Below are 27725 nucleotides of genomic sequence, written 5' to 3'. Positions count from 1 at the left end.
TCTTCTTTCTTCCTTTTCTTCTATTTCTTTTTTTTTTTTTTTTTTTATTCCATTTTCATAGCGCGTTCGATAAACGAATAACTCGGAATACAATGCGAAACGACAAATCACGGGACATTTCCTCCAGAACGATAAGCGAATATGTTATCGGACAGATGATAAACGGTAATTATTTACTCGTTATTGAACCGACGAGTATTTAACGTAATAACGAGAAAACGATTACAGTAACATTTAATCGATTCATCCCGTGATTTAGCGTGTGAAATCGTATTTGCGATAACAATTGCATGAGATTATTGTACAATAGCATTCATTGCTAGCGACTATACATGTATAATATAAACGGACCGATATAATGGATCGTTTCCTACCACGCGTTCACGTGTTCTCCACTTCGTTTCGCTTCGATTTAATCACCTAATGTGTAGCATGTCACTTGAAAATAAAGAAATATATATATATATTCTTTCTCTTTTTTCTATTAACTGCTTGCGTAGGTTATTGCGGATACAGAATGACGAAAAAATGAAAATCAAGTTCGCCATATTAAGGAGTATAATATCAGCGAAAATAAACTTTAACGATGCGACTTATGTCTACACATTTACGTACATAACCGACACATCTAGCCTAATTAAATAATATAATTGTACGGGTCTGTCTGTTATCAACAACGAGCAACCGCACAGGGAATTTTCCAGCGACGCGAACATCCGCGTCGTTTCGCTTTTAATTCGGATGCAGAGCGAGCGAACGAAAACCAGCTATGAAACACAGAACACGGGAAGAGGATGAACATGTAGCTGGACTCAAGTGTTTCCCACCGTCAGTTAATTTCCTGTTTCGACGATACGTCGTTCGATTTCGATGAATAGCCTGTTAAAACCTCGTGCATCCTTCGCGACGATATTCCACGTGAAAAGAACATAAATCATTGACAGCCAAATGGAAGTTCAGCGGCCCGTACTTCTACATCGATGTTCGTTGCGCTAGATGAAATTTATGGCTGCTTTGAAAACTATCCAAATTAAATCAGCCAACGTGTAAACGGCCTTCGAACAGCCTCGCAGGTTTAGCTGAGAAACATTCGCGCCACTATAATAGAAAAAGTTCGCCATATACGATTCGTCTCGTGCAATTTAGTTTTCAAGTTCCCATTTCGGTGTTCGATTGTTTCGTCACGGTGGTCGACTTCTATCGATTCGTTTTCCTATAGGTGTGTCGACTCGTCGAGTTTATCCGCACGGTGATGTAGAATTTCCAGGGAAATGTCGAAATTTAAACGATTTAATATCGTTTCGAAACGTCTTTGTTGTGTTCTTTGAAACGTGCAATTTTCCTACCGAAGATATTCAGCTGCTTATTCTTTGACGTTTCATCTACGTAAGAGTCATGCAACGTTCCGAGATTCTAATTTTAGTACAAATTCTACTTGCTGAGGGATTCTCACATACGTATGTACGTACTTGCGTTTAGTTCTTTTCTTAACTGAACCGCAAATTAGCCTGAACTAGCAGCGAATGCGTTTTCTAACAAACTAACATTAACGAATACGACAAAATAATCGACAGATTATGGTATCTATTTTTTGGCTTGTTACGGTAACTACGTCGTTCTTCTACATAGTCTAATACGTTGTTTAATTCGGAAAAAATTCCTTTAACGACTCTGATAAAGTCATTCTTGAAAAGGCCAATACATCATATAACGATAGAACATTTACTCTTTGCTGGTAAGTTTTAGAATGTGGCTGAGTAACAATGTTTATAAAAATCTTTGTAATACACCAACTGCGTACATTTATTAATATGCGCACCATCGAACATCTACGTTTAAGCATTTCTTTCTTTTTTTCTCATATTTCTCTCTACTTTTTTCGTTCTTTCTCTTTCCTTGCCCATTGCTTTTTCCATGTCTCCCTGCCACCCTGTATCTTCCTAACTGATCCCTTCCTTATTACGTTGTTTCTTTCTTTGTCTCGCCTTCCATTCGATTCCAGACCTACCCTTTTTTCTCTTTCTCGCTTTCATCTTTATTGGATATACTTTCTATTCGTTTGTCTCTCCTTTCTCTCGTCTCTTTTCTCATCTCTTCAATTTATTTGTCTCGTACATCGCGTGCTTTTTCTTCGCTTCTTCTTTCTTTTTTCTTCTTCGTTCTATTACTTCTGCAAGAAATAGTTAAGCCCGAAACGTTGAAGATCAAAGTCGAATTTAGGCTTCCAAGAATTAAAATTAAAACGTTTACTTGTCCGAAAATTGGCTCAATAATTGTTCGAAATTCTAGAGAAGTTACGCAGTATCTATCGTCGAAATAGGAATCAAAGTCAAGCCATAACAATTTACGTTGACAAATTATGCCCAAATTGGATCGCGTGTGTTCAAGCGTACACCATACAGAGAAGGCAACAAAGATTCTCCGTGCACAGAACATTGTTAACGATGACAGAGATTTCTGAACGTGTACCAAAGTGTTTCAATTAACACAACGCAAAGGGAACAACATGGATGCGTACGTGAAAACGACGTCAGAGCATCGTTATCAGACCGAACCACTGCATTTTGTTACAGTTGCTATTGTGTGTCGCAGAAACGATTCTCTGCCGGCTTCTGAAAACTTCCCAACTATTCGCAGTTTCGTTAATTTGACGGAAATGTGTACTATGTTCACCAACCCATATTTCTCCACTCGTTTACACTCACAACGTCTTTTGTTCTTCGTATATTTCGCTTCAATGAAATACTTTCTCCTCTATTATATATTTCTGATATCATCTTCCTTTTCGATATTTTTAGAATAGGAACATAGATAACACAGATCATTATTTGCAGAAAGAATAAAGACGTTCCTTAAATTTTGTGAGAATTAATTTTGATACAGTAAGAGAAAGCAAATATTTTAAACAATTTTTTTACTAGTCTCTACGAACGTCTATGAAAATTTGTATTTTTATCGACATCATTAAAAAATAGGCTCTAATTTTCATAACAGAAATTTATATCGTCCATTTAATATCGTAACCAATTTTACACGTGTTATATATTGTTGCGCGAGAGAGAATTTTCTCCGGATCATTGTTACATCGATTACTATTTTTTTTTATAATAATTATAAATCTCCCTAATTGGTAAGTATAAATTTCAACAATCTTGGAAATTGAGGATGTAAAACAAAAGACATTAATTGTAGAGCGATCTGATATGTGCATCTATTGTTTGCCATTTTTAGTTTCAAACTTAGGCTTCTCATGAATGCATAAAAACCCATAGTCCACGCTAGAACTGCTAAAATAATCAAAATAACCAACTCGTAATTTTTCATAGAAATTTTAGGAATTTGTAACGGTGGCTTTCTGAATTATACATCCCATTGATTTCGTAGAATATTCGAATAAAAATCTATTTCTCTTCTAGTATTACATATTTTTTCATGTATCTTCCCCTCCCACTTTGTTCTCCTTTTTTCTTCTTTTTTTTTTTTGGTACAAATGCTCCACTATAATCGCCGATAGTTCTAGTACCAATACTTGTGTCTCTCACATGGGAATTTTTCTGTACATTTTATTTTTGAATTTTAGGTACGTTCTTTTACGTTACGCATAAGACTATATAAATACATAAAAACATAGCTAAAATTCAAAAATGAAATGTACATTACGCGTTTAATATGTCGCGTTGTTAATTATAAATTTTATCAAACTTTGTAATGTAATTCTATTTTACTGTAACGCTGGATATTACTAAACTTTATACCTTGCCATGGAATTTATTACACGAAGCAAACTTTGAAAAATTCGTTAATTATTTTCATTAAACAAATGTACACGCGTGTATCGTCTTGGATAAAAACTATAGAGAATGATCGAGAATATTCTGAATATTATAAAGAGATAAGATGATCCGTATGAAACTTTGTCGGGGCGTCCGCGAGCGAAATAAAATTCTGGTTGCGGGTAAAAAAGTTTCTGCAAACACTAGAGAAATGCTTTTTAAAAGTTTTGTCGGAAAAAAAGATCTCGTGCGCCACGGTTTTGCTCGACAGACAGTAATAACTGAATTCACGAATATTATTCGCTTGTAAAGGAAACAATTTATCATAAAAGTTGCAAAGTCCGTTCTCTATTCGCAGAAGTCCATGTTGTAACGTTAGAGATATAAGAATTGTTTATCAAATCGGAACTGTAACATTTTAATTGAATCGCATTACGTAAAAATTCCGTCTTACAAATAAACCAATCGAAGACAGTCGCTGATTGATTTGCATTTCATTAAGGATTTTGGATTGCGCTGTTAGAATCATACAAATTTCTATCGTTTTATTTCATTCGAATCGAACGATACGATGCACTTTGCCGTAGAAACTAATTTGAAGATATTTTTCTTTTTATTTGGATGTATTTTACAATCAATTCTCATTGAATAATTTTAAGTAAATAAGATATTTGAAGATATGAGTCAACTCGTCGTATTTCGTACGTATAATGCAACAAGGCATTTCTGACAGTCGAGTTGGAAACAATGGAAGCTACTATCGGGCTTTTATGAAACTCGTATAAAGATCTTAATGGAAAAGTAGAAGAGTTATAAAAATAAAGGGAAATTCATCGCTATCAAGAACAATTGCGAATGCGCGACAATCTAATATGCGAAAAACCACCGTATCGCTTATGAGATCACCTAATAATAATTTATTTATTTAGAGAAAGATTTCATATTCTGTATGTTTGTACTTGTACCAGATACACGATATATCATATTTATACATTGCAAAGATTAAAATCGACCGAATTAAAATCAATGTGCTTTTATTAACTTTGAACTGTGTGATTGACGGGGCTTCTATTGTTTTCAATGAAATATCAACCAAGTTGGCAAATAATATATTCTCCCTTCTTTTACAATGAAATTCAATATAGTTAGAGTAGCAATTTCATCGAATGTATATCACAGTGGCCATTCGCAAATAAAGATAGAACAGAGGAAAACTATCGTTCTTTGTAATGGTTCAATCATATTAATTACGATTTTATTCTGCGAGAAAGATGGTTTTAATAAGTGAACAAACGGTGTGCGACAAAGTGACGTAGTTCTCGTTACGTAAGTCTCTTTTTTCCTCTCTTAATGCTATTCGCAATAATTCACGGATGAAAGATATCACGTAAATGAAAACTACGTATGTAGATCCTCGTTGGGAATAGTCGTGACGTAAAGGCGATCAGTTCTTGTCATGATATTCCAACTTCGTCGCATCAACTTTTGGTAGAACCACTCATACGAATCGAAATGACAGAACGAGATCAATTTTTCAAACGACGCTCTACCTTTCCAATGTGGTTCTATAATAAATGTAATAAATATAATATTTATCGATAGTATTCACCCTCGCCTAACGGATATCGGACAACTGTCGACACGAACGTAGAATATTTTACTTTATACCAATTAAACGTAATAGCAACTAAAGAGACTTTTTAGTGCTGCGTGATACGTAAATTAACGACACGTAATTACGCACTTTGGTGACTTTCCCAATTTCGCCTGTATGACTGTTCTTTTTCCACGAAAAATTATTAGCGTTTAACGTATTTTCAGTTTAATCCTCTTAACGTTCAAAATTTATCAAAAAGGTTAGATTGGATCTTTCATTTGTTCAAACGTACTACTAATACGTATTAATTAAATGAACATTTATCGAAATCTAATTCAAACGTAAACGTAAACGTTAAGCGATATAATCTGTGTGATCGTCAAATGGATTATATCGAAGAAATGTTATACTTTTCGCTATTTTTACGAAACAACGAGATTCTATTTCTCTGAATAAGAGAAAAAAATATATTAACTTCTCGAAATTTAGAAAACTCGTTGAATTGCATAATTCTGTACAAGTAAACTTGAAACAAATAAATGTAGAACACATACTGCATGCGCAAGTACAGAAACGATTTGGCCTTCACCGTCCGACAGTGAAGTTCCTTTCGATGAAATAATTAGCGATACAAATAGATGCAGTTGAATAATTTGCATTCGTAATTTTATTGGCAGTATTTCGATGAATTACTTGTTATACATTACTTCAACTGAATACTTTTACCGTTGCATTGCGTGTATCGTTACAATATCGACGCTTCGACGAAATATAATACTCCGACTAAATTGTTGTGGATTCGAACTCAATTTTCAATTGATCTGCAAATTGCACCATCCGCGAATGTAGACATGAGATCTTCATTACTGATGACTATTATTTATAGTTCTGAGAGATCTATATACATCGCGTGTTTACATTAAATGAATTTATCGACATATTTCTGTAAAACACTTAGGCAGTAAAATGTTTTATGTACAGTTGATTCCCCTCGTCTTTTCCATTTTGTATAATTGTACATACATATAATATGAATCAACGACAATGATGAATTAATATCAAAAAATTATTTATTAGCAAAATGTGAAGGATTAATGTCATTAGGAAGATTCTACAAGTCATAAATAGCAAGTTATTGATATTTCCAAATTCTCTTGCACGACAGTGATATATACGTTTAGCAATAAAAAGAACGAAATCGTAGAAATCGATTTTACAACTTGCAACCGATTTGGCTATAACTTAAAAAATTGCAGAATTCAACAATTGTAAAAGAGAAGTTCACAATACATAACTACTAACTCGTTAATTAACCGATATTATTATAATAGAAAATAATCTTGGGTCTATTTGATAAAAATTAATAAAATTATCAGAAAGAAACCTATAGATAATCTATAACTTGCAACTTATCAACCCAGGCAATATTAATCATTGCAACATTACAAATGATCGATAATAATAAATTCTCTTGTACAACGGTAACAAATTAGCTACGTAAAAGAGATGAAGTTTTACAAATAAGCAGCCACCTGATTATCCTCTTTTCATAGAAAATTATACCTCTATAACTCATAAACCTATCAAGTTACTAATATAATTAGCTACTGAATCATTGTGCAAGAATATCCTCATCTTCCTATGGTCAAACCTAACCCAACCCTAATAACCTCCATCTATATCTATCCAATCTCGATCCTCTTTCTGCATCTCCAGCCAAACGCTCGAAAACAGTTGTCGTTTACAGGTAACACTTACCGAACAGTCATTGACGTAACAGAAATCGCCGGAAGCTGACGTCGGTACCCAAAGATGTTCTCCATTAAGTGCACCGGGACCCCAATCGGGCGTTGATCGGGGTTCACGGTGACCGCCACTCGTTCCACCCTCTTCTCTCCCTCTGAAACGGCAAGACACTCGATTACGGAGTGACACTTCGATATCGCCGGTGTGCTGTTGCAGTTGACGTTAATTCCTCTACAGAAATTCCATTAGGACGCGGACAATACATATTGGAGGGCCGATGGGAGGAGTGAGAACAGCAACGACTGTCTAGCAAAGTCTTCTGGAATTTAAATCCTCGTACAACTGGGATACACGATTGCACCGTATTTGGGACAAAGCCGTTGATCATTCTGCGAGGAATTAACGTAACAAACTGCACAGTTGACCTGTCATAACACATCGATTCACGTATCACAACGGTTAGACGACACTGAAGTAAGCGGGTTTTATCGACGTTTTCATGCTGATCGTACACAATGACGATTCGCCAAGCTAGATAGCGATTAGTATTGCTTTTATGTAGACTAAATGGTTTGGTTTTATTGTTTCATTGGGAAAACTGATTCGTAGATATGGAACGGTATTTTGTAAAATAAATCATGCCAGTGCAAATGAGATTACGCAAATAAATAACAATTATGTAATATCAGAGATATTCAGTTACGATACGAGGAGTTATAAAAATGATTAAAGAAGCATCGTAATGTAGAATTTCTTGTGCCTCTACGAAAATGCCAAACGTGGATATATGAAATTTTGAGAATCCATCACGTACCTTTCTTTACGATCTAATATAATTTTTATTTAATCCGCTTATCGTTCCTGGTGGATTTTTAATCTTCTAAAAACAGGATTCTCTAAAAATATTTAAATTAAAAGAGTCAACAGAACTACTGCCATTCATTTCTTATAACCTGTAGATTATTTAATAAACATTCTATGGTATCCATACACAAAATGAACTAATTTTCTTTAATCCGCTAATCGTTCCTGGTGAATTTTTAATTAGGAATATTTTATAAATATATTTAAATTCGAAGCATTCATTGAACCAATATGTATTTGTATACCAAACCAGGAACATTCATTTTTAATACGATCCTTTTTAATGTAACCATGTACGTTTCACTGTTCGAGTAAATCGCTTATAAACAATTACATTTTTCCATACTACGAGCATTTTATATATTACACAAGTGGCTCGACTGTGACAGACCCTTTCAAACATTCCCAGTATTAAATGAAAAAAATACACATCTATCTATCTCGAATTTGTTACAAGTCTATGACTAAATTATTAATAACCGCGTCTCCTGTAAATTTGTTCCACTTTAACGAGCGAAATTACTATGTATGACACCTTGTCCGATTCTATTTTGCTACACTGTGCAGGGGTTAAATAAATGACCGTACGTGTTTCACAGTTCAAGCGACTGTGTAGACAAGTTAAAAGCACAAAAGAGGATAGGAAGGAAGTTTCAAAATTAACCGGAACTCTTTGTTGTCTGGGTCGCATCTTCGACGAGACGACGTTGTCGGAAGAATGAGTTAATACCGTGTCCCGTAGGATATCGCGGAAGCATACTGCTGGCATCGTAAAAAATTCAAGGATACTTTAAATTTCAAAGACGCGACCCGAACATAATACGCGACACGGCGTGCAACTTTAACGACAAGTCACCCCGTGGATCTGCCGTTCCCTTTGGACGATTATATAAAAATTTTAGGCCGTCGTTCGCAGCAGAGCCGCCCCTCGCGCAGCCTGCTTTCTGCATAATTAGTCCGCGGAAATTGCCGGATATCTAGGTCAAACACGAGACAGAAAGAGGGAACGCGAAATGACGTAGTTTTCCTCTGGCATGCTCGTTACAAACGACTATCTGTTGCGTATCAAATAGCTTCGATATGGAAAATCGAAACACGCGAAAGGCCACCGCGTTATTCATACGTCACGAAAAACGGAAATTATTCGTTCGCGTCGTCGTGCTTCAATGATTTTTCAAACTATATTCGTACGTGTATAAGCCGTACGTGTAGCATGCTTTTTGCTGAATCCAGCGAACCTAATATTTTCTACTTCGTTTCATTAGCAGATTCGCCACACCCGATCCGCCTAAAAAGATTAAAAAAGTTTTGTAATTCGCAATGTAAAAATTGTGGCATTCCTGTTTCACGTTGTTTTATGGGTGTTGTTTGATCAGTAGATTCAGCGATTGATTCACACAGTGAGGCCGTGTAAAAAACGCTGTCGTAACAATTCTTCGCTTTGGACTATAAACATATCGCAGTGCATCTGAAAGGTAGCATTCGTTTTTGGATAAAAGAAATACGTGAAACGTGTTTGATTTATGAGAATGGAAAATCGTCGTAATATGAAAGTTGCTTTTCTCGACTGAAATTATTGTTTATACTTGATTTAGTTGCTTATAGGCAAGCTTTGCAAGATGTTCATAACGAGGTATACCTCTTGCTCAAGAATGTTTAAGGAAGATTTCGCACGGCCGCGTCTAACAGATCAACGGCAATCTACGCGAGATGAAAAGAAAATGTTCAAAAATATTAACGAAACGTTATTAAAACAGTTAGGCCGGCGTAATTCCGATTACATGTCGAACGTTGATCGAATTCGCGAATAGATTGCAATTAATCGAGTTTGCAAACGACCTAGGGAGGCAGTATGATTATTTTAAAGCGATAGCCGCAATTAACAACAAAACCGGGCGACGTTGTAATTACCTGGCTCGCGGATCTAATCTGAGATCTACACAAATATTTCGTATGATTAATAATAATTGCTTATCAACTTATTTGTTCAATTATTTAGGCAGACGCGGTAGACAAATGTACGAATTATAGTAGAGAAATTATTAGAGCGATTAACATCTAATGATCGTCTATCAGTCTATCAGTCAGATCGTCTATATAAGTTTTCAAACAAAGAAGATAAAATACTTTTAGAATTTGTTGTTATACAAAATAGACGTTTGTTTTAAACGCGAGTATACATATTCTATTTCTTTTGTTAGATGAAAGATTTATACGAAGGCGAACTATTCGCACGATCAACATCTTCCAGGACCATCGTAACAAGCCTCTGAAAATATGAGTAAATATTATCTCAACGTCTACCTCGATTTAACAACTTGCGTGTTACGTTCACTAAACGCTATACACGAAACATTGCTTCCGTTCTAACAAAATACACGATTCTTTTATTTTATAAAATTGGCCAAAATTTTTAATTATTCGGATATGCTCAGGTCATCCCTAAAGTACTTCGCACTTTCTCTGCGATAGTACAACCATAGGAGAGACTACGAATAGCCTCGACTAAAAGCAAAAGAAAGACGACAAGATTCCTCTGGTTTTTAAATCGATTAATTAATTATCTTGCGGCGAAAACAGAGTATCACATGGAACCCGAAGAATGGATAAGAGAGGAGAACGCATGGTACTTATGTTGCCGCATTAATTCTAAATATAACGAGACCTGGTTAGGGGACGATGCGCTATGTAGAATTAGTCCCTTAATAATGAACGCTCTGCGGTCATTAAACATTCACAAACATCCCCTGGAGGATACGCGACCGTAATACAGAACCTGAAAATTCCATTTACCAATAGACCCATACTTCGTCCCCTACCCTCGGTCTCTGGTCCTTTGGAGACATCTCAATGTTCAGAAGTCCTTTGCCATCGAAATTCATCCTGTTTGTCAAATCTGTCGGACAGAGGTGGGAACATGGAATCCTTAACTAGTAGCTTTTCAAATTATTTAATGATTTTAATCATTCTCGATGGAATTCCAAGAGAAACTGTGATTCTATGTCTTTTTACGATATTTAATATCTACCTTCGAATACTTGCCCTGATAAATACAGGATATTCAATTTATCTGAAAGAAACTATCGAAGCAATGAATTATACGTAACGTGTTTCGAATTAATATGGCGAGATGTGCCACGTACATGTGGACAGTGGTGAATTGTAATCTCAATGATATCGTTTCGATCGATATTGAAGATAAACGTTGGAAAGTTCAAACGTTTGAACGTCATCCGGCGAAAGGAGTAATAAATTATTATCCCTAGTTAATTAATCCGTATAAGATTATAGGTTAATTAAGCCGCGCCAAATGAAAGATAAATCTGCCAAAGCTTCCATAAACCAATAATTGTGTTCTTAATTGACTTTCGAGTTCACAGAGCCTCGTTTATTCAAAGAAATCAAGTGTAAACAAAAAGATAAAAAATGCAAACAATATGTAACTATAAAATTAAAACCGATCATCAAACAAAATAATTTCGTTATTATTGAAGATAAATCACGAATTACAAAATAGCAACAGTGAAACTTCTCCCTCTATAAATTTAATATATCACGTACATGTGATTATGTTATCTTGTACGAAGCCTTCTAAAATTTCATTAGGACTGTGGCAAGATCCGATTATCATGATTATATTGGTTTCAAATTTAAGGACAAGGCTGAAAATATAAGTTACGAGATATTTGGTATAAATACGTATTTCACAGAGACCATCAAAATATTTAAACAGTCTATCGTCCATTATATATGTTTCAACGGAATTATTTTTAACGCTTATACACTTTTAATATAGCTGTTCATTCCGCATTCTAATTTTTTACTAGCTGTATGTTTACAGTAAATTCCTGTAACTTTTATATATTAGATTTTCCGAAAAGTATCTTTCTCTTACAGACCAGTCTTTTACAACGATGCATCTTTATACAAACATGAAACCTAATCTGTCGAACGTTGCGATCTTTATTTCGATAGAACAAAATGGATTATACGTAATTAGATAAAATAATATAAAACGGAAAATATTGTTTATCCATCGTTTCCTAAAAAAACGAAAGAAACTTTCCGGACAACCTAATATATCTACGTATACCTTCAAATTGGTTTCAAATTTTACCAATGTAATCACGCCAACCCGCGTCTCGTTACATGCTAATGCAATTTCAGAATTTTTCATATAACCCACACAATATATATACGTTTTCTATAGTAAAATACTTTCATGAATCACTGTAATCTCGCGCGACGTTTATCACGAAAAATATCATGAAACTTTCAAAGTCTCATTCATCCGATACTTTCTTTTCATATTTTTAACATATCCCAACCTTTTCGTTCAGCGATTTGGATCAATAATCCTGGAGAAGGGTAGACGAACGCGGAAATCCATGACAGCGGGTAACTGCTTGAAAATTTTACCTTATTGACAAAACGTGTTTGGCGGGTCGATTGACGAGTTCGCTGCAAAGACCTCTGCGACGTGAAAAACGGTTTGGTATGTATCGACAGTTTGTAATACACAGCGTCAAACCGCGTATTGAAAAGCGGACCATAAAGAAATCGATGAAACTTCAATATCACCAAGATTCTAAACTTAATCTTTGACTTTCGTCTAAGGTTGATATTTTCCATTAAAAATAGATATATTAATATGGAATTTATTAAGCTTTCTAAGCATGAATTTCTTCTCGAATCGTATTTCAGCTTACACAAACTTGGTTTATGTATAATTTAATTTAAATTAAGTTCTAAACTTTATATTAATTTAAAATACTTTGAATATAATTCGTTGTTACAATAGCTTTTTCCGAGATATTTTTGGAGACGTTCGAAAAATGGAAGACCAATCTTTATTCTTTTCTCCTTTCGTACGCGTGCCGAGAATATAAAATAGCAACTTCTTCTGCGAAAAGAACACCACAACATTCATTTAATGAGTTTTCGTCATCGAATTCAATTTATTTCTACAAGGGATAAATAGATTAGACTCAACTAGTTTGTCTTTTATTTTAAGCGATAAACAAGAAGATAATGGTTCAGCCATTGTTTACATACAGAGTTTTCACAGTGTAAAAAACAATTGACAAATTGTTTACATCTTTAATTACGACAAGTCCTATATTTGTTCTACGTCGATGTAACAAATCGACATCATTTTCACCTCAAAAATACTAAACCTCCCTGCTCTAATAGCCTACCATGAAAAGAGAATCGTAGAAGCTGCATCGCGTGAAAAATGAAACCGAAAGAATCAATTAAACGACAAACACCAAAAGGAAGTAAACCGAAAGTATCGATTAAAGGGTAAAGTAAAGTTCTCATGCGATGGATAGATATATTTTTCATCGAAGAATGCACGCCGCTTTTACTTCCTATTTAATGAGCCAAACAGTTGAACGCACAGAAATTGATGGAACTCTACCTTCGACTCTAATTCCCTCATAAATCGAGTACCTATAGATTAATTGAGAACGTGATAAACGATGTAAGTGCCACAAGGGAAAATTTCCAATAGAAACGAAAAAAATTTTTTCTGTTAATTCCACTACGTATAGGTGCCATTTATCACTCGAACGTTATTGACTTTCAACGTTCATCGCTTTTATGGATTCGCAAAACATATACACTCAAATGGTATACCCACATGTATAAAGAAAATGTGAGTGAGTTAAATTTATTTATTCGTGTATTATTCATTCGTCGTATACTTAATGATATACTCATCTATGCTTAGGCTATAATGTTCCTATATGACTATAGTACGATATAGTTACAATGTAATACTTGTCAAAGTTGAAGTAAATTATTCTGTCAATGAGTCGAATAAATAAATATTCATATCGCTACGTTTACCGACTTTGAACGGCTGATATTTCTTTAAAGCACAAATTTCGACATTCCTGAGAATGCATGTTGGAATAACGACGGTTTTTTTTAAATGTAATGTACATCGCAATATACGTTAAATTAAGCAAATATACGCTAGTATAGTGTACGTTGACTAAGCCGTGTATTGTAAAGACACATCGGCATATATACATGAAATTTCTATGAAAATCCTTTCCTCAAAAGGAGTCGTCTTCTTTTTATTTTCCTGGCGCTCCAGTCATTTACTGCTCGTTCAAACTTAGTAACAAGAATTCCACTTAACAGCAGCAAAATTTTCAAAAAACATGAGAACTAAAATTCAGATCAACGACGATTTTATCCTCGCAACGAGCAACCACTGTTTCGAGGAAGGGTGACGTTTTTACGTATCATCAAGAACAAACAGCAACTATCGAACAACTTTTGCACGCGTAGAGATGAATCCGGAGCATTAATTAAACGCCAAAATATCCTTTACGATTCGTTCTGCCTCTCTAATTACAAGGGCAAACGTTTTTCCCTGGTAGAATGGCACTTTTGCTCGCGGAGGAGACGAGCGGAACGCAAGTATCGCATTCTCCTGCTAATTCCTGGCGTTCGTAATTCGATTGCGAATGTTCGTTATCCAAGAAGCGAGCCAGAAATAGCTCGATCGAGGGCGTGAAACTGCCACTGCATTTTCCACTCTCTCTCTCTCTCTCTCTCTCTTTTTCTCTCTCCCAGCCAGCGAAAAATCTCGTTTCAATCACAGCCTCCTCTATTCCCATTTCTTCGCGATCGATCGTTACTTGTCGCATAAATGAAAAAAAATAAAAAAAAATGTCTTCAGGCTATTTGCCTGATCAAAATACGGGATAGGGGAACAGATTACGAATCGAAAATCGTCGAGTTAATATCTATTCTTGGACGCAGTCGAAATTCCATGACGGAATATTTTTGTGAACCGTAGGAGAAGAAAGGTTTTGAATCGCACCCTTCAAAAGCTGTTTCCTACTCCTACGAAAGAAGAGAGACAAACTTTTTATCCGCACGTATTACAAGAAATTGTTACATTCCCCCCAAAAAAGGTGCTATTATTGTACATCTACCTATAAAAACTCGCTAAAAAAAAGCATTAAAACTGCTATTAAGTTCACTTTAAAATTGAGAAGGAGAAAAAAGAGTGGTAAAATATGTTGCAATAATTGCATTTATAATTTAATACTTTATACGATAAATAAAGTACACATTTACAACATATTATTTTCAGGCAATCAGGAAAGAATTCATGCAATTTAAAATTCAAAGTCAGCATCAAATGTTCTCTCAAAGGATACCGTAAAACTTCTCAGCTGGTTCGTATATCTAAGATTTGAACGAAAAATCACGAATTGTTTGTTTCGATTGATTCGACTAATACTTTATACGATAAACAAAATATACATTGCTAATATATTAACAATTTACAGAAGAGATTCAGGCAAATTAAAATTCAAAGTCAACATCAAATGCTTACTCAAAGGATACCGTAAAACTTCTGAGCTGGTTCGTATATCTAAGATTTGAACGAAAAATCACGAATTGTTTGTTTCGACTGGTTTGATAGTTCTGGCGTCAAACGCTCGTTTCTAAATGCGAGTTAAGTTTTGCGAGTTAACGAGTTTCTAATGGGCCAATAAGAAATCGACGGGTCTCGGTGTAATCAAATCACAGGCAATCGTATCGTAATCAGTCTCTGCCCCTAGATCGTGTTTCCAAAGATACAGATTAAGTTTTGCCAAGACTTCTCTTCTTCCGCGGAACTTTACCGTTTCGTCAATTTTGATTCAAACGAGGCGGTGTGAAGTTTTGAAAGTTGAAGAACCCAACCTCACTGAAAAAGTCCTCTGACGTACTTCGATCTAGTTTGGTTCTTTAACTTATCGAGTACCAATGTCGGGTTAACATTTTGTTTGCAAGCTTTTTTAATCAACGCGTATTATTAAATTTTTTTTTAACGTTTCCTCTCTTACTTCGATACGTACTACAGTTATATGAAATTTGAGAAAATTTAAGTTACGACGTTATGATAAACATTATTCTTTGTTAAATCATGAAAATTTTCATTGTACATTTAACAATTATAAATTATCTACGATGAGTCTGGCAATTATAAAATTTTCGATTCTTGTACGTTGTCTTACATATTTTTATATGTTGCTGTGATAAAGAACGTTCTATCCTTTTCTTCTCCAAAAATAGATTATATTCACCAAAAAAAAGAGGGTAAAAACTAATTAATTTCTGTTTCGTAATTTATTATAGAAATCAGTAATATAATCGAATATTTTACTATACAAAAAATGAATTCAATAAAATAAAGTTATAGCAGTGACTTTTATAAATTTGACTGTTCAATTTTGCACGTCCCTAATCAAATTCTATCATATCTCGTACTTTACACCTGTATAAAAATAAAAAATTTTAATTTTAATATTAGTTTTAAGACCCACTGTATTATCCTATACAATACAATGTATAACGTTGATAAAGGCCAATATATAAGTAAATCAATATTTTCTACAAGATATTATTTTTTAATACACTATTGACACTGTAATTAATTATATTTCAAAATAAAAATTATAGTCGTAACGTTCTTATTCCTCAAAAAAAAAAAAAAATTTACGGGAAAGCTCTTTTTATCCGAAAAGTGGAAGCTGTGCCAAACTCTAGAGAGATAGTCTACTTTTTATAGAATTTTATACCTATGTTAGAACCACGACTTCAGAAAAGAAGCAAGATATCGATGAGTATATTTTCTTTTCTTTTTTCTTCTTCGCATCTTTCAGTACCGTTTTGTATACGCAAGCTTTATGCATTATTTCACTACCGTTTAGTCCCTCAATGGGTGTCGTTATCGTCATTGATAAATTCGAACAGCGGAGAAACGCTTTCGATGAGCTTGTGGAGCAAACAATTTACGGACCGAAACGAATAAATATTTAGAGATCGAAATGATTTATGTTGTTTAACGGAGTTTAAACGTTCTCTTAACTCCTTCACCTCCGCCGATCTAACTTTGGACTGGTGAGAAGTGATTGTTGCGATTTCTGGTTTCATTTTTTAGTTTGATCTTCCTTTTCGTTTCTTCTATCGCGATACGGTGAAAAATTGTTCGAGTTCTGCTGAATAGGACTGAGAGAAAGAGAATTACGATCGAATAAAAACTTTCTGTCCAAGAAGACAGTAAAGAAAATGCACAATAACTGGCCTTTCTACCCTTTGAAAATTGTCATTAAGCGAAATTATGAGTCGATTCGCGTGCATTTTTCTTCTCTATGCTCGCTGCATTCGACGAATAATTTCAATAATTTCAAATAACTGTAACTTCTTTGTCATTAATATTTTTATTTTATTTGTATTTCAGTTTCCTATATATCTTCCTTTTTTTTTGGTGAATTATACGTTAAAAAACAATTCTAACTTTAACGTCTTTTTTATCAAGATATGTTAACTCTTCGTAGGCAACCCGAGCCATTTACGCACACAAGCGAAATTTCAATCATAAATTTCATCGAAGCGAATTTTTATCTTTTATTCGTCTTTAATATCCCGCAGATATTTGTTTTGCATTAATATATTACCATACGAATGAGTTCTTTGATAAATGACAAATATTTGCAAGTGGTGCACCATTTCCTCCGAGAAAACAAAATTCCTTCGAATCAACAGGAATCATAAACAAAACTTACGCATTTCATAATGCTATTATCGTCTTTCGAAGCAAACAACAGTTTACGAATAAGTAGACAATAGCGGATTGTTGCGCGGAGAAGATTTCAAGAAATCTGTTCACGTAATCTAACAAAGAGAAACTTGTTCTTAGAGAAACGTACCCTTATTAGAACTGCTGTTATTACGTCGAAATAACAAGGTCTGACAGTGATTTTTCGCGACACTGCAAATAGGTCGTCTATTTACGTATTTAAATCGTCCGTAATGAAGGGGTTAGGCGATTTATAGTTGGAAGTAAATGCACCAAGGCAACGACGTTCGATAAGAATAAAGCAATAATAATTAGCCAGCTTCTTTACTTTCTTCTCGCACAGAATTCGTTTAAATTGCTAGAATCTTCGAATGTTCGTCGCTCGATAAATTTGATAATCGATTTGTCACTTCGTTTAACTAAATTACCTGCTAATTTCTACGAAAATAAACATCTGATATCGTGAAAGCGATTTATCGTGCTGAATTAAGAATAGAAAAAGACAAACAAGTTACGTGTATTATTAAGTAATTGCAAAAATTGAATGTTTCAGCCGTGTCTGATTTCTGATGGGATTTCTCACAGAACTTGTACGGTAATCTAGTGAAAAATCTCGTTATCCGACATCGTTTGGCTTCCACAAAGGACGAATTTCGAACCGAGAAGCTCGACGTTCTAGCAAGTCGCAGCAGCGACCACAATGAACCATATGGTTCAATTAAACACGTCGGAGTTCTAATCAACTTCTCTCTCTCTCTCTTGAATCGTTGACGTCTTAATCTTCCCGAAATAGAAAAGCCTGATCGAAGCTCGAAGCAACAAAAGACGTGGACATCGGGCCGTAAACGTACAGGCGGTAAAATTAAATTGCCTTCGATTAAACTGCTCGCGTAAACTGCGCGAGAGAAAAGACGGAATCGAGGAATTTTATACCGCAATTCTTTCTTTCTTCCCTCTTGCTTTTCGTCTTACGTAAATAAAAATAGCAGTTTCCAATGTTGTGCTGTAATAGGTATTAATTTTGACATGATTGCTAGGTTTAATAGAATTTAACGAGAATATATGGAGCAGAACTTTAAACACTTTAAATCCTCTGTCAGGTGTAGTGAATTGAAATTGCCCTTAAAAGTTCTTGCAATGTGTTTCTCTTTTTCCTAAGCTCTTCTCTATAAATAACGTAATGGTAGAGTATGTCCGGAAATGAAAGCTGATAGTTTATTTCATAAGTAATATATGGGTTTTTCCTGAGAATCGAGTTTAAAATAATGGCTTTACCGTGGTAAAAGTTCCATAAAAGTAGAAAGATAACTAACGATTGTATAAAATAAAGCAAGGTATTACGTTACGTAATAAGTTCGTTCGCCTTTCGTTTTATTTTACAATTATAAAATTGTTATTCGCGTTGGTTATTCTAGTCAAACATATGACATATAATACAAATAAATAATGTTTTTGATTGTATCGTTTGATGATAAAGTTCGGGTTTACAATATTTGAGATTGTTGGAATATTTACTGCACGGTTAATATTGGAATATATCGTTGCAATGTTTTCCAATTTGTGAAATTTGGTACGACCAATATTTGATGAATAATCATTAGATAATTCAAAGAATTTATAATATAAATACACAAACTTCTCGATAAAAGAACAAATACTTTGAGGTAATGATCAATTACTTAAACCCATCATTTACAAAGAATAATAGAACTCATTACACAACTAAATACGTCACCGATCAATTACAGGGAACAGTTGTTTATGTAAACGATAGTAATATCGAAGATGTAAAAGCAATAGCATATTTGTTATAATAGATTCGTGTTTAGTATGCTCCGTCGGTTAACAATGTCGTTACGATGTACTAACAATAAAAGATACTTCTATTCGGAACGTGTTACAATTAATCACACATTGAAGCAAACGTGCAGATTGGTACATCTCGTCGAAATCATGGCGCAAGCATTTCTCATTTTCATCTCGAGTTCTGAAAGTTACAAAAACGAAATAATCATTCTGCGCGTTAAATGTTAGCGTTTCGATTCTTGCAACAGCCGATGTAATCACCGTGTACTGACGGCGCAACAACAAAAACAGTTTGACAAACACATACAGCTAACAGAAGAGAGGCCGAATAAGAAAGAAAAGTGAAGCGTGAGGACGACAATGATAAAACTAAAAATACAGAGATACAGAAACATCGATGATACGGTATTCAAGTATACGGAACAAGGGACTTGTTACATTCACCAGACGTACCCACCCTCTTGGAGGTCGAGCCTCGGTGTCAGGCAGCAGAGCCGTGTACCTCGTCTGCGCCTCGGTAGGCAGAACGATATCGACGCTCTTCGACCGTATATTTTGCTGTGGAACGGTCAACGTATCGGCATCCTCGCCATGTCCATTCTTGTTATTGAAGCAGGAGTCCACGGATGCAGCGCGATCCCTTTTCAACTCCGGAACGGTCAAAAAGATATCTCTGACGACGAACTTGCATTTGCTCGAGCTAAGATCGTGGGCCGATTCTTCCTCGTCCTCGGTCGAGCTAACCACCGTCGGAAGCTCCAGAGGGTACGACGTTAGAGCTTCTTGTCGAGCAAGTTTCGGAGAGGAGATCGACCTCCTACGTTCCCTGCCCGGAAATAGACCACCTCTGACCTCGCTGATATCGGACATTTCATCTTGTACCACCTTAGGAACGACCTCAGGGACCACTGTATCGGGTGGTACCGTCGTTTCGGACACCACATCGGTAACATCTGGCTCTTTTTCGGTGAACGTCGTTAACGTGACTCTAATTTCTGGACTAGCTTCGCTCTTATCCACTAATTCGGAGTCTTCGTCCTCCGAAGTGTCGTCTACTACATCTGCTTCGTCATCGAGATCTTCTCTCGACGAGGGATCATCCTCGTCTCTACTAAGATAAAGATTTTTATATTCTTCCACGCAGATACAGTGGTAGCATCCAGAGACCTGAATCGTCGGTGTCTCCGGACGTCGAACGCTGCCAAGAGATTGTTGACTGGAGGAAGATCCATAACTCCGTTCAGCCACGTCGAAACTCTTGGACCTTTGGCCGCTGTGCAGTTGCGGCACCCTGAGCGTCGCGGATCGTCTTCCACGCGACGAATCTTGGGACCTCGCCGGTGAACACGAGGACGACGAGGAGGACGTGGTCCTGGTCGATCTGCCGTCCCTCACATCGTCCTGTCGTTTAGCTTCCAATTGGATCTCGTCGAAGGAGGCCGACCTGACTTGCTTCGGTACTTCGAGACTCGACTGCGACTTCATTTCCGCTCCCGTCGGGGTGCGCGACCTCTTGAAGGTCGAACGCAGCCTCTGCATTCTCACTTGGCAGCTATCTGCTGAAACTTGACTCGTTCGCGGAGAACGACAGCTCGAATCTCGACGACCAACACGACGAACCTCGTTCTTTCGCCAGTTCTTCCTCCTCCTCTTCTTCCTCCGTCCCGGCGGCCGCGCTCGAACCCCGATCCTCTCGCTTCTGAACGATCGTCGTCTCGCTGGGAAGCTCGATGATCACCTCGTTACACCTCGGCGACGAGGAAGCTGCCTGGAGCTGCCCGCGACCGCACCCTTCCGCCACCTTCGACTTTGCTGCCGGTCTGCAGCCCATCATAAGTTACGTCGACGTCCGTGTTTAGCTCTTATGCCTCTGAGATCCTTCTTTACAGTTTTACGAATCTTGTGTGTACTTCTCCGAAGCTAACCGAAAGGCTGTTTTCTTCGCGTTGAATGTCTCGTATACACTAGTTTCAATGCTTTACTGTGATCGTTTAAAGGTGAAGAAAGTTTCAAGCTATTTCATCCTCCATCCATGCAAGATTGAAAGATGTAAGATCGACATGGTTGATTGTCTTGTGCTTACCAATCTCGAGTATCGCGGTCACCAGGTATATACACAACAATTGTTTTAAGAGAAACGATTGTCTGCCCAGTTTTTCTTTAGCGTACACTGATTCAGTTTCCAAAACAATTTTTCATAGCAATCACTGGTCTGATCGTAGTAACGCTATCTTCTGAAAATGTTTCTTCAAAACGTTTGATCGTCTCTGGTAAATTATTTTTCACTTCACAATTCGCAGTGTATCTTCCCATCTTATTTGAGGAAAAAGAAGATGTCGATTACGTATGATGTATGTCCTGTTCGATACGAATTGTTTATAACGACTGACAATGAGTTATTTAAAGTCACTGTAACCTTGATTCGGCGAATAAATGCTCGATTAATTAACGTCCATGGTCTTGAAGAACTGCATATAGACGCAAGGTCTTTCACACGACCCCCCTTCGACGATTGATCTATTCGCTAAAATTACATTTCGGTGGAGAACGGGTCCGATGCCACGTGGAAACGACAACCGTCGATCCGGCGGCGCAGTATTTGCAATTTAAACTCCTTTCCTCGTCCGACGGGATTTCCTCATCACCGCTTCCAACGATCATACCGTCTCAAATTAAACGCACCATCTCCGATGTGCGGCAAAATTAACTTTATTCAAGGTTGTTCCTCTTAGTAGTTCATCTTGCTGCTATCTCATCCCCATTCGAGTCGCTTAAACACGTGCAAACAACAACGTCTCCTTACTTTGCGAACGTAATTAACCAAATTTGCATAGTTTTCAGCAATTTCTTACGGTTCTTAATTTTCTTCAAACGTTAGAGGGACAGGTAAAATGTCTGTATACGTTAACCGTATTAAAAATACTTTTGAAGTAATTTCCACGACAACGTGGTCAGAATCAAGTTACCTCCACAACTCCATTCATCCCAGTCACTCGTAGATCCTACCGTCTTAACTTATACCTCTCGACGCCAACAAAGTATCAATAACAATATCGTCGCTCAACGTTTAACACCGTGACGAATACAATTCTCGACACACCTTATAAATCCTTCAATGATGGACGTTTATCCTTCGCTAATCCAATATACCTGTCTTTGTGTATATTGTTCTCTTCCGTGTAACGCCTTGAATCATCGAACGAGTTAATCGTAGAGACACGGCCCCGAATCGAAGAGCGATATTACACCGATAATCAATCTTTAGCGATGCTCGACCCTTGGTAAATGAACGTTGGACGTCTCGTTACCATCGATCATCCCACAAACGCTCCATTTGCCGAAACATCATTGAAACTTCATCGCGTATTAAATGCGAATTAGCGTCTCAATATCACGACGTTTATTTCGATTAAACGCTTGGAACGTCAATGTCCACGCTGGGATTACTTTTTAATTGTTCTGCTACGCCAACGTTATACTCGGTTATTACGTTTATCCTCGATTACTTCGGTTAAACGTCGAATCTTCGATCTTCTCTAGAGAGGTTTGACAGAGGAAGTGGACGAGTGATTCTCGGGTTGATGGACCGGCGACGAGCAGCACATTGGTCATCGACGCGTGAACCATAGTTGAAGGTCACGCGTCACCGTCCGGCAAGAACCGTCGACGACCTCGGCGAACCCCGATACACGTGAGGTCGTCAAACAGCTTCGCCGAACGAGCTTTTGCCTCACTTTCTCTCCGGTTGACCCTCTCCCACGCTTGTCGAGACTCTCTCCTCTCGAGTGACTAGCAGCATCGATCGGTAGGCTGGCTTTCCAGCCCTGTAACTTAATTTATCGGCGACGTTGCGGTGATATCGTGGATTGAAATGCCATATAGCGGTATTGGGCCGCGTATACGAATTACTCCGGACTATGTCGATCCGAAGGACGCTAAGATATTGCCCTAAATTATCTCGGTTTCGCCAGGTTCCTCGATTTACCGGTTCGCCAACCTCCAGCTATCGTTACGATTCTCTTATATTTAATGCTCGCGTCGCTCGCTCCTCGATATCAAACCTGAGTATCGTCTCGAAAAACAATGTTTCTATTATTTTTCCTTTCCAGCTGAGAAAGTACGATACACACTATAAAGATCCGAACGATCGAGCAGTTAAAACCTTACGAGATCTTGATTCAACGATCGAGAAGATCACCTTGTTGCGACTTGTCAAACGATAGATCTCGTGATCTACCTTTATCCAAGTATTTTCTCCTGGCAAAAACAAGCTCGAAACCCAAAACTGGCTCCATGTATCTCGACAGTCCTGTCTTTTCCAAACGACCCTCTCTCTCTCTCTCTCTCTCTGTCTGTCTCTATCTCTCTCGCCCTCTCTCTATAACTACTCGAACATCGCCGATGTAACAATTCTTTGAATCGGATGGAACACGATGTTGAATCAGCGCGGGCCGAGTGAAGAAGCGTGCACGCGGTCACGCTACGTACTCGCGACTGCAACGTGTTCTGTCTGGAAAAAAAGATCAAATTGATCCACGATCAGTTTGAATTCGTTCGTTCGGTCGGTCGGTAACGCGATCGGTTTTCGATAAAGGGGCGAGAAAAAGTGAAAATGCGTTCGCGGCGAGAAAAAGGAACGAAAGGAACGAGTTACGCGCAACGTGTCGCGAGACAGGATAGACTGATCAGACTAGTGACCAGGGCTCGGCAGTGGCGGATGCTACGAGAGGTAAAGTGGGGGTTAACACTGGGCTCTCGTCTCCGTCCAACCCTTGTGTTACCCTCTTGCTCGCACCCTCCTAGCCATCGTCGGTCAGACATGCGCCCTCCGACAGATTCCGTCTGTGCTCGTGTACACGAACACGCGAATGAGGAACGCCGATGGCACGAACGACGAATTGGAGATTGCGCTACGTGGCTGACTATCGGGGAAATGTGTGACGTAGGAAGGGCAGACACGTGTGAAGCCTCCTCTCTTCTATCTTCTCTGCTTTTACAGATATTTCCACGCTGTGCTCGTCGTCCGCGTCTTTTTAGGCTCTTTCCTCCCGTTTCTCTCCCGTTTTCTTCTTTTTCGTCGCGATACAACATGCTTGTGGACGGTGAATTTTTGATCCGCTCGTTCCGCTCCCGGAACCAAGTACTCAGTCACAACAGGTTTTTAATCACCTTCCGCGAGCTTCCGCGGTAATCTGACGGGATTTGTATCACGGAAGGGTTGAGTAATTTAATGGAAGAGTCAAAGGTCTTTATCTTAATTTTGCTTTTATCGGACTATACGAACCACGTGGCTTTGTGTTGTTGAGTTGGATCGCAGGTTTAACAGGTTTAACGATCGACAACATTCGACATTAAAAATTAGGAAATCGAAGAGAAAAAATAAAAACGCACGGTACGTTAATGTCATGAAGTTTATTTTTACTGAAAGTTAACATGTATCTGATGAGAAAGTCGGCTTTTCACTGCTTACGCGTGTTCGCTTACCAGCTGTTCTTACAATGTTTGTGTATTCGAGCTTAACAGGCTCTTTCCATTTTCAATGCTGTTATATTAAAATGCTTCCTTTTAATTGTAAAGCAACGTTATAATTTCCAAAATCAACAAAAATATACTTATCGTGTCTTTCCGAGACACGCTTTAACATTCGATAAAAAGTACGTAACATTAGAAGTATTTCTTACGCAATTACAATTTTATTATTTCTTCGTGATAAATTCTTAACTATTGAGATACATAATAGTTCGTTTTATTTTTTATTTTTAAAGCAAACATAATTTACAAAGCTTACTTTACAACAAATACCACACGCTTATATCGATATATTTTGTATCTTATATTCTATGACATCCTATTATGTCGTACGACTTGATGGACAACGTGCTTCTTCTTTGAATTTCGATTATAAATGTATTAAACAACTATCTTCAATTTCTTATAACGTAGAATTCTTCGATCAAACGGAACATCTTGATTCCATAAATATAAAGTCCTCGGACTCAAGAAGGTTTCTTAATTTCTCCGATTCAACGTTCTGCCATTCGATATCTTGAAAGCTGTTTCTTCCATTTACGATTCATCGATCAAAATTTCTTGATCCTACGAATGTATCATTCTTCGATCGATCACACACAAGATTATAGCGTCATTCGCCGTACAAATGATCAGCAGAAAAGGGCAAACCGATACAAGTCCAACTTTCCGAGACACATGGTCGATTTATCAACCGTAACCTTCGACAGTTAAAAATTTACGGCCGAAACCAACTGTGGGTAGCGCATTTACGCATCACAAATTATTAACCAACGCTATTAAGCAACTTATGAAGGAACACTATCGAATTATAGTAAAATTGCATAAGGTCTTTTTTAATCGAAAAGATACGCTGCAACTGAATAAAAATATTCAACAAGACGAGCGATGTATTCAGCGAATATGAACATGTAGATAATAATGTGATAAAAGCTAAAAATTCCTAACACGGTGGATCTGTGATCTGTGTCGATCTGTGGAATCTGACTCGTATCCTGACTCAACGTCGAGTAACATTTTAAACGGTTTTCTAACAACAATCTTTATCGAGATTCCACAAATTGCTGATTTAATTAACTCATTAAGTACCAACCAATGCTTCATCGTAATGTTACGATTATTCGATTGTCCGAAAAGTGTCTTTCTTTCGCGAACGTGTTTTTTACAACAGTGCAGCTTCATAGAAACGTGAAACCAAGTCTGTGAAATGTCGCGGTGTTTATCTCAACAGAACAAAATGGATCGTACGTAAATCGACAAAATAATATAAAACAAAAAACGTTGTGCGTCTACTATTTTCTCATAAAACGAAAGAAATTTTTCGGACAACCTAATACATCGATTCCTTCGTATTCTCTTTCATAGCCATAGCTGTTGGAAAATACTATTCGATGATATAATCTGCCTGAAAAACACCGCAAATGAAACGTTGCGTTAAGGCAACGTTGGTCCGTGATGGGTTAAAAGCACAGTTCTTCTCCGATAAAATTATACGTTACAGCGACCGTATAATATGACGAATATAGTGTCGAAGAAGAAGTGAAATGCATCGGACAAAAGATAAAGATAGAGCGTTCTTTTGGTTCGTTGGAAAAAAGTAAACACAGACAAGGATCGTTGTGTCGAGAAATTTATACAACTCCATCACCGATTAAACAGTGTTTCTTACAAGCACCACGAATAAGCATTAGGACAAAAGGAATAATCGGAATAAGAAGCGAAACATTTATTCAATGGACTTTTCCGCGTTACGCCCCGCTTAACATCGATAATACGGGATAAACGAGTTGAGAGTGGCAAAGCTGAGTCATGCTGAAACGGTTGAATATTGTTGTGACGAATTCATCCTTTTTTCTATCGTTCGCGAGGAAAACAAAACGATTTACACCGACGATTTCAAAAATATCATAGCTGCCATTGTAATTTCACGTTCGTCACACCGTTATCATTATCTGCCAGGAAATTGAGTCCCCTTCGAGTGAAAACATTTTCAAATTATCCTTTAGCATGGAAAATATTAATTTTGTCGAGTGGAATTTTTATTCCACCACTGATCGAGAAAAATAAGTACGAGGCACTTCTCATCGTTGGTCGAAGCGAAGCGCTGTTAAATAATAACCAATGTCGATTACTATTCGCTGCAGCATTTATGCCGGGTATTAGTCTCACCTTTTATTTGCTTGCATTATTCAAAGCGGAACATTGTAGCCACACGTCTATGCGGAATAATCGATACGACCGTCTATCGCCGAGAAATGATTTTTTATTGACTCGAACAAACGAGCCGACTTCGCTTCAAAATGGGCAACGCGTATTATATTTTTCTGTCAATAAAAATTCTAAGTGGAAACAAAATTTCTATTTCACGCTATTACCCCACAGCAGGCTGTTTCTCTCCGCGAGAAATTAGTTTCTTCGAATGCTATTTATAGACGATCGATCGAAACCGAGAGTTTCAAATTCGTAGCTTGATTCGTGGATGACAATTTCATGAAAAGAATATGAAAGAGCGCGCGTGAAGTTTTACGCCGCTATCGGTAAGAATCGATCTTGCACGGCACAGAATCTTTTGATTCTAAATGTAATGGATAGTGCGATCGTCGATTCTAATTAAAAATTAATCTTCCCACCCTTCTTCGGTCTGCATCTTACGTAATCGTGGACGATTACGACATTCTGAACTCGATATCAGCCTCTTAATTTCCAACTATCTGCATTTAATATCTGATCCATTGTACGTTACGATTGCACGGAGCGAAATTTTTCGGGATTCTATTTGTACTTGCGACGTTGAGAAGGATTCTTGAATTCTGTT

At 37.1% G+C, this 27725-nt stretch overlaps 1 protein-coding gene across 2 annotated transcripts in view; it reads right to left on the bottom strand.

Annotated features, from left to right (window-relative positions):
* LOC117214704 (eye-specific diacylglycerol kinase) overlaps positions 1–21506 on the bottom strand; it is a 55837-nt gene extending 34331 nt beyond the window's left edge. For both annotated transcript variants that reach the window (XM_033460953.1, XM_033460954.1), the window contains exons 1-2: positions 19839–21506; positions 7129–7270 (exon numbers count right to left, since the gene is read on the bottom strand). In XM_033460953.1, coding sequence (XP_033316844.1) covers positions 7129–7270; positions 19839–20920 — 1224 coding nt within the window. In that variant the 5' untranslated portion in view covers positions 20921–21506. The remainder of the gene's footprint in view (positions 1–7128; positions 7271–19838) is intronic.
* Between the last annotated feature and the right edge of the window lie 6219 nt (positions 21507–27725).

This window comes from Bombus bifarius, unplaced genomic scaffold (genome assembly GCF_011952205.1).
Source record: "Bombus bifarius isolate JDL3187 unplaced genomic scaffold, Bbif_JDL3187 scf7180000009243, whole genome shotgun sequence".
Lineage (NCBI taxonomy): Eukaryota > Metazoa > Arthropoda > Insecta > Hymenoptera > Apidae > Bombus > Bombus bifarius.
Note: the sequence above shows the minus strand (reverse complement) of the source record. Positions and strands in the feature narration are given on the sequence as shown.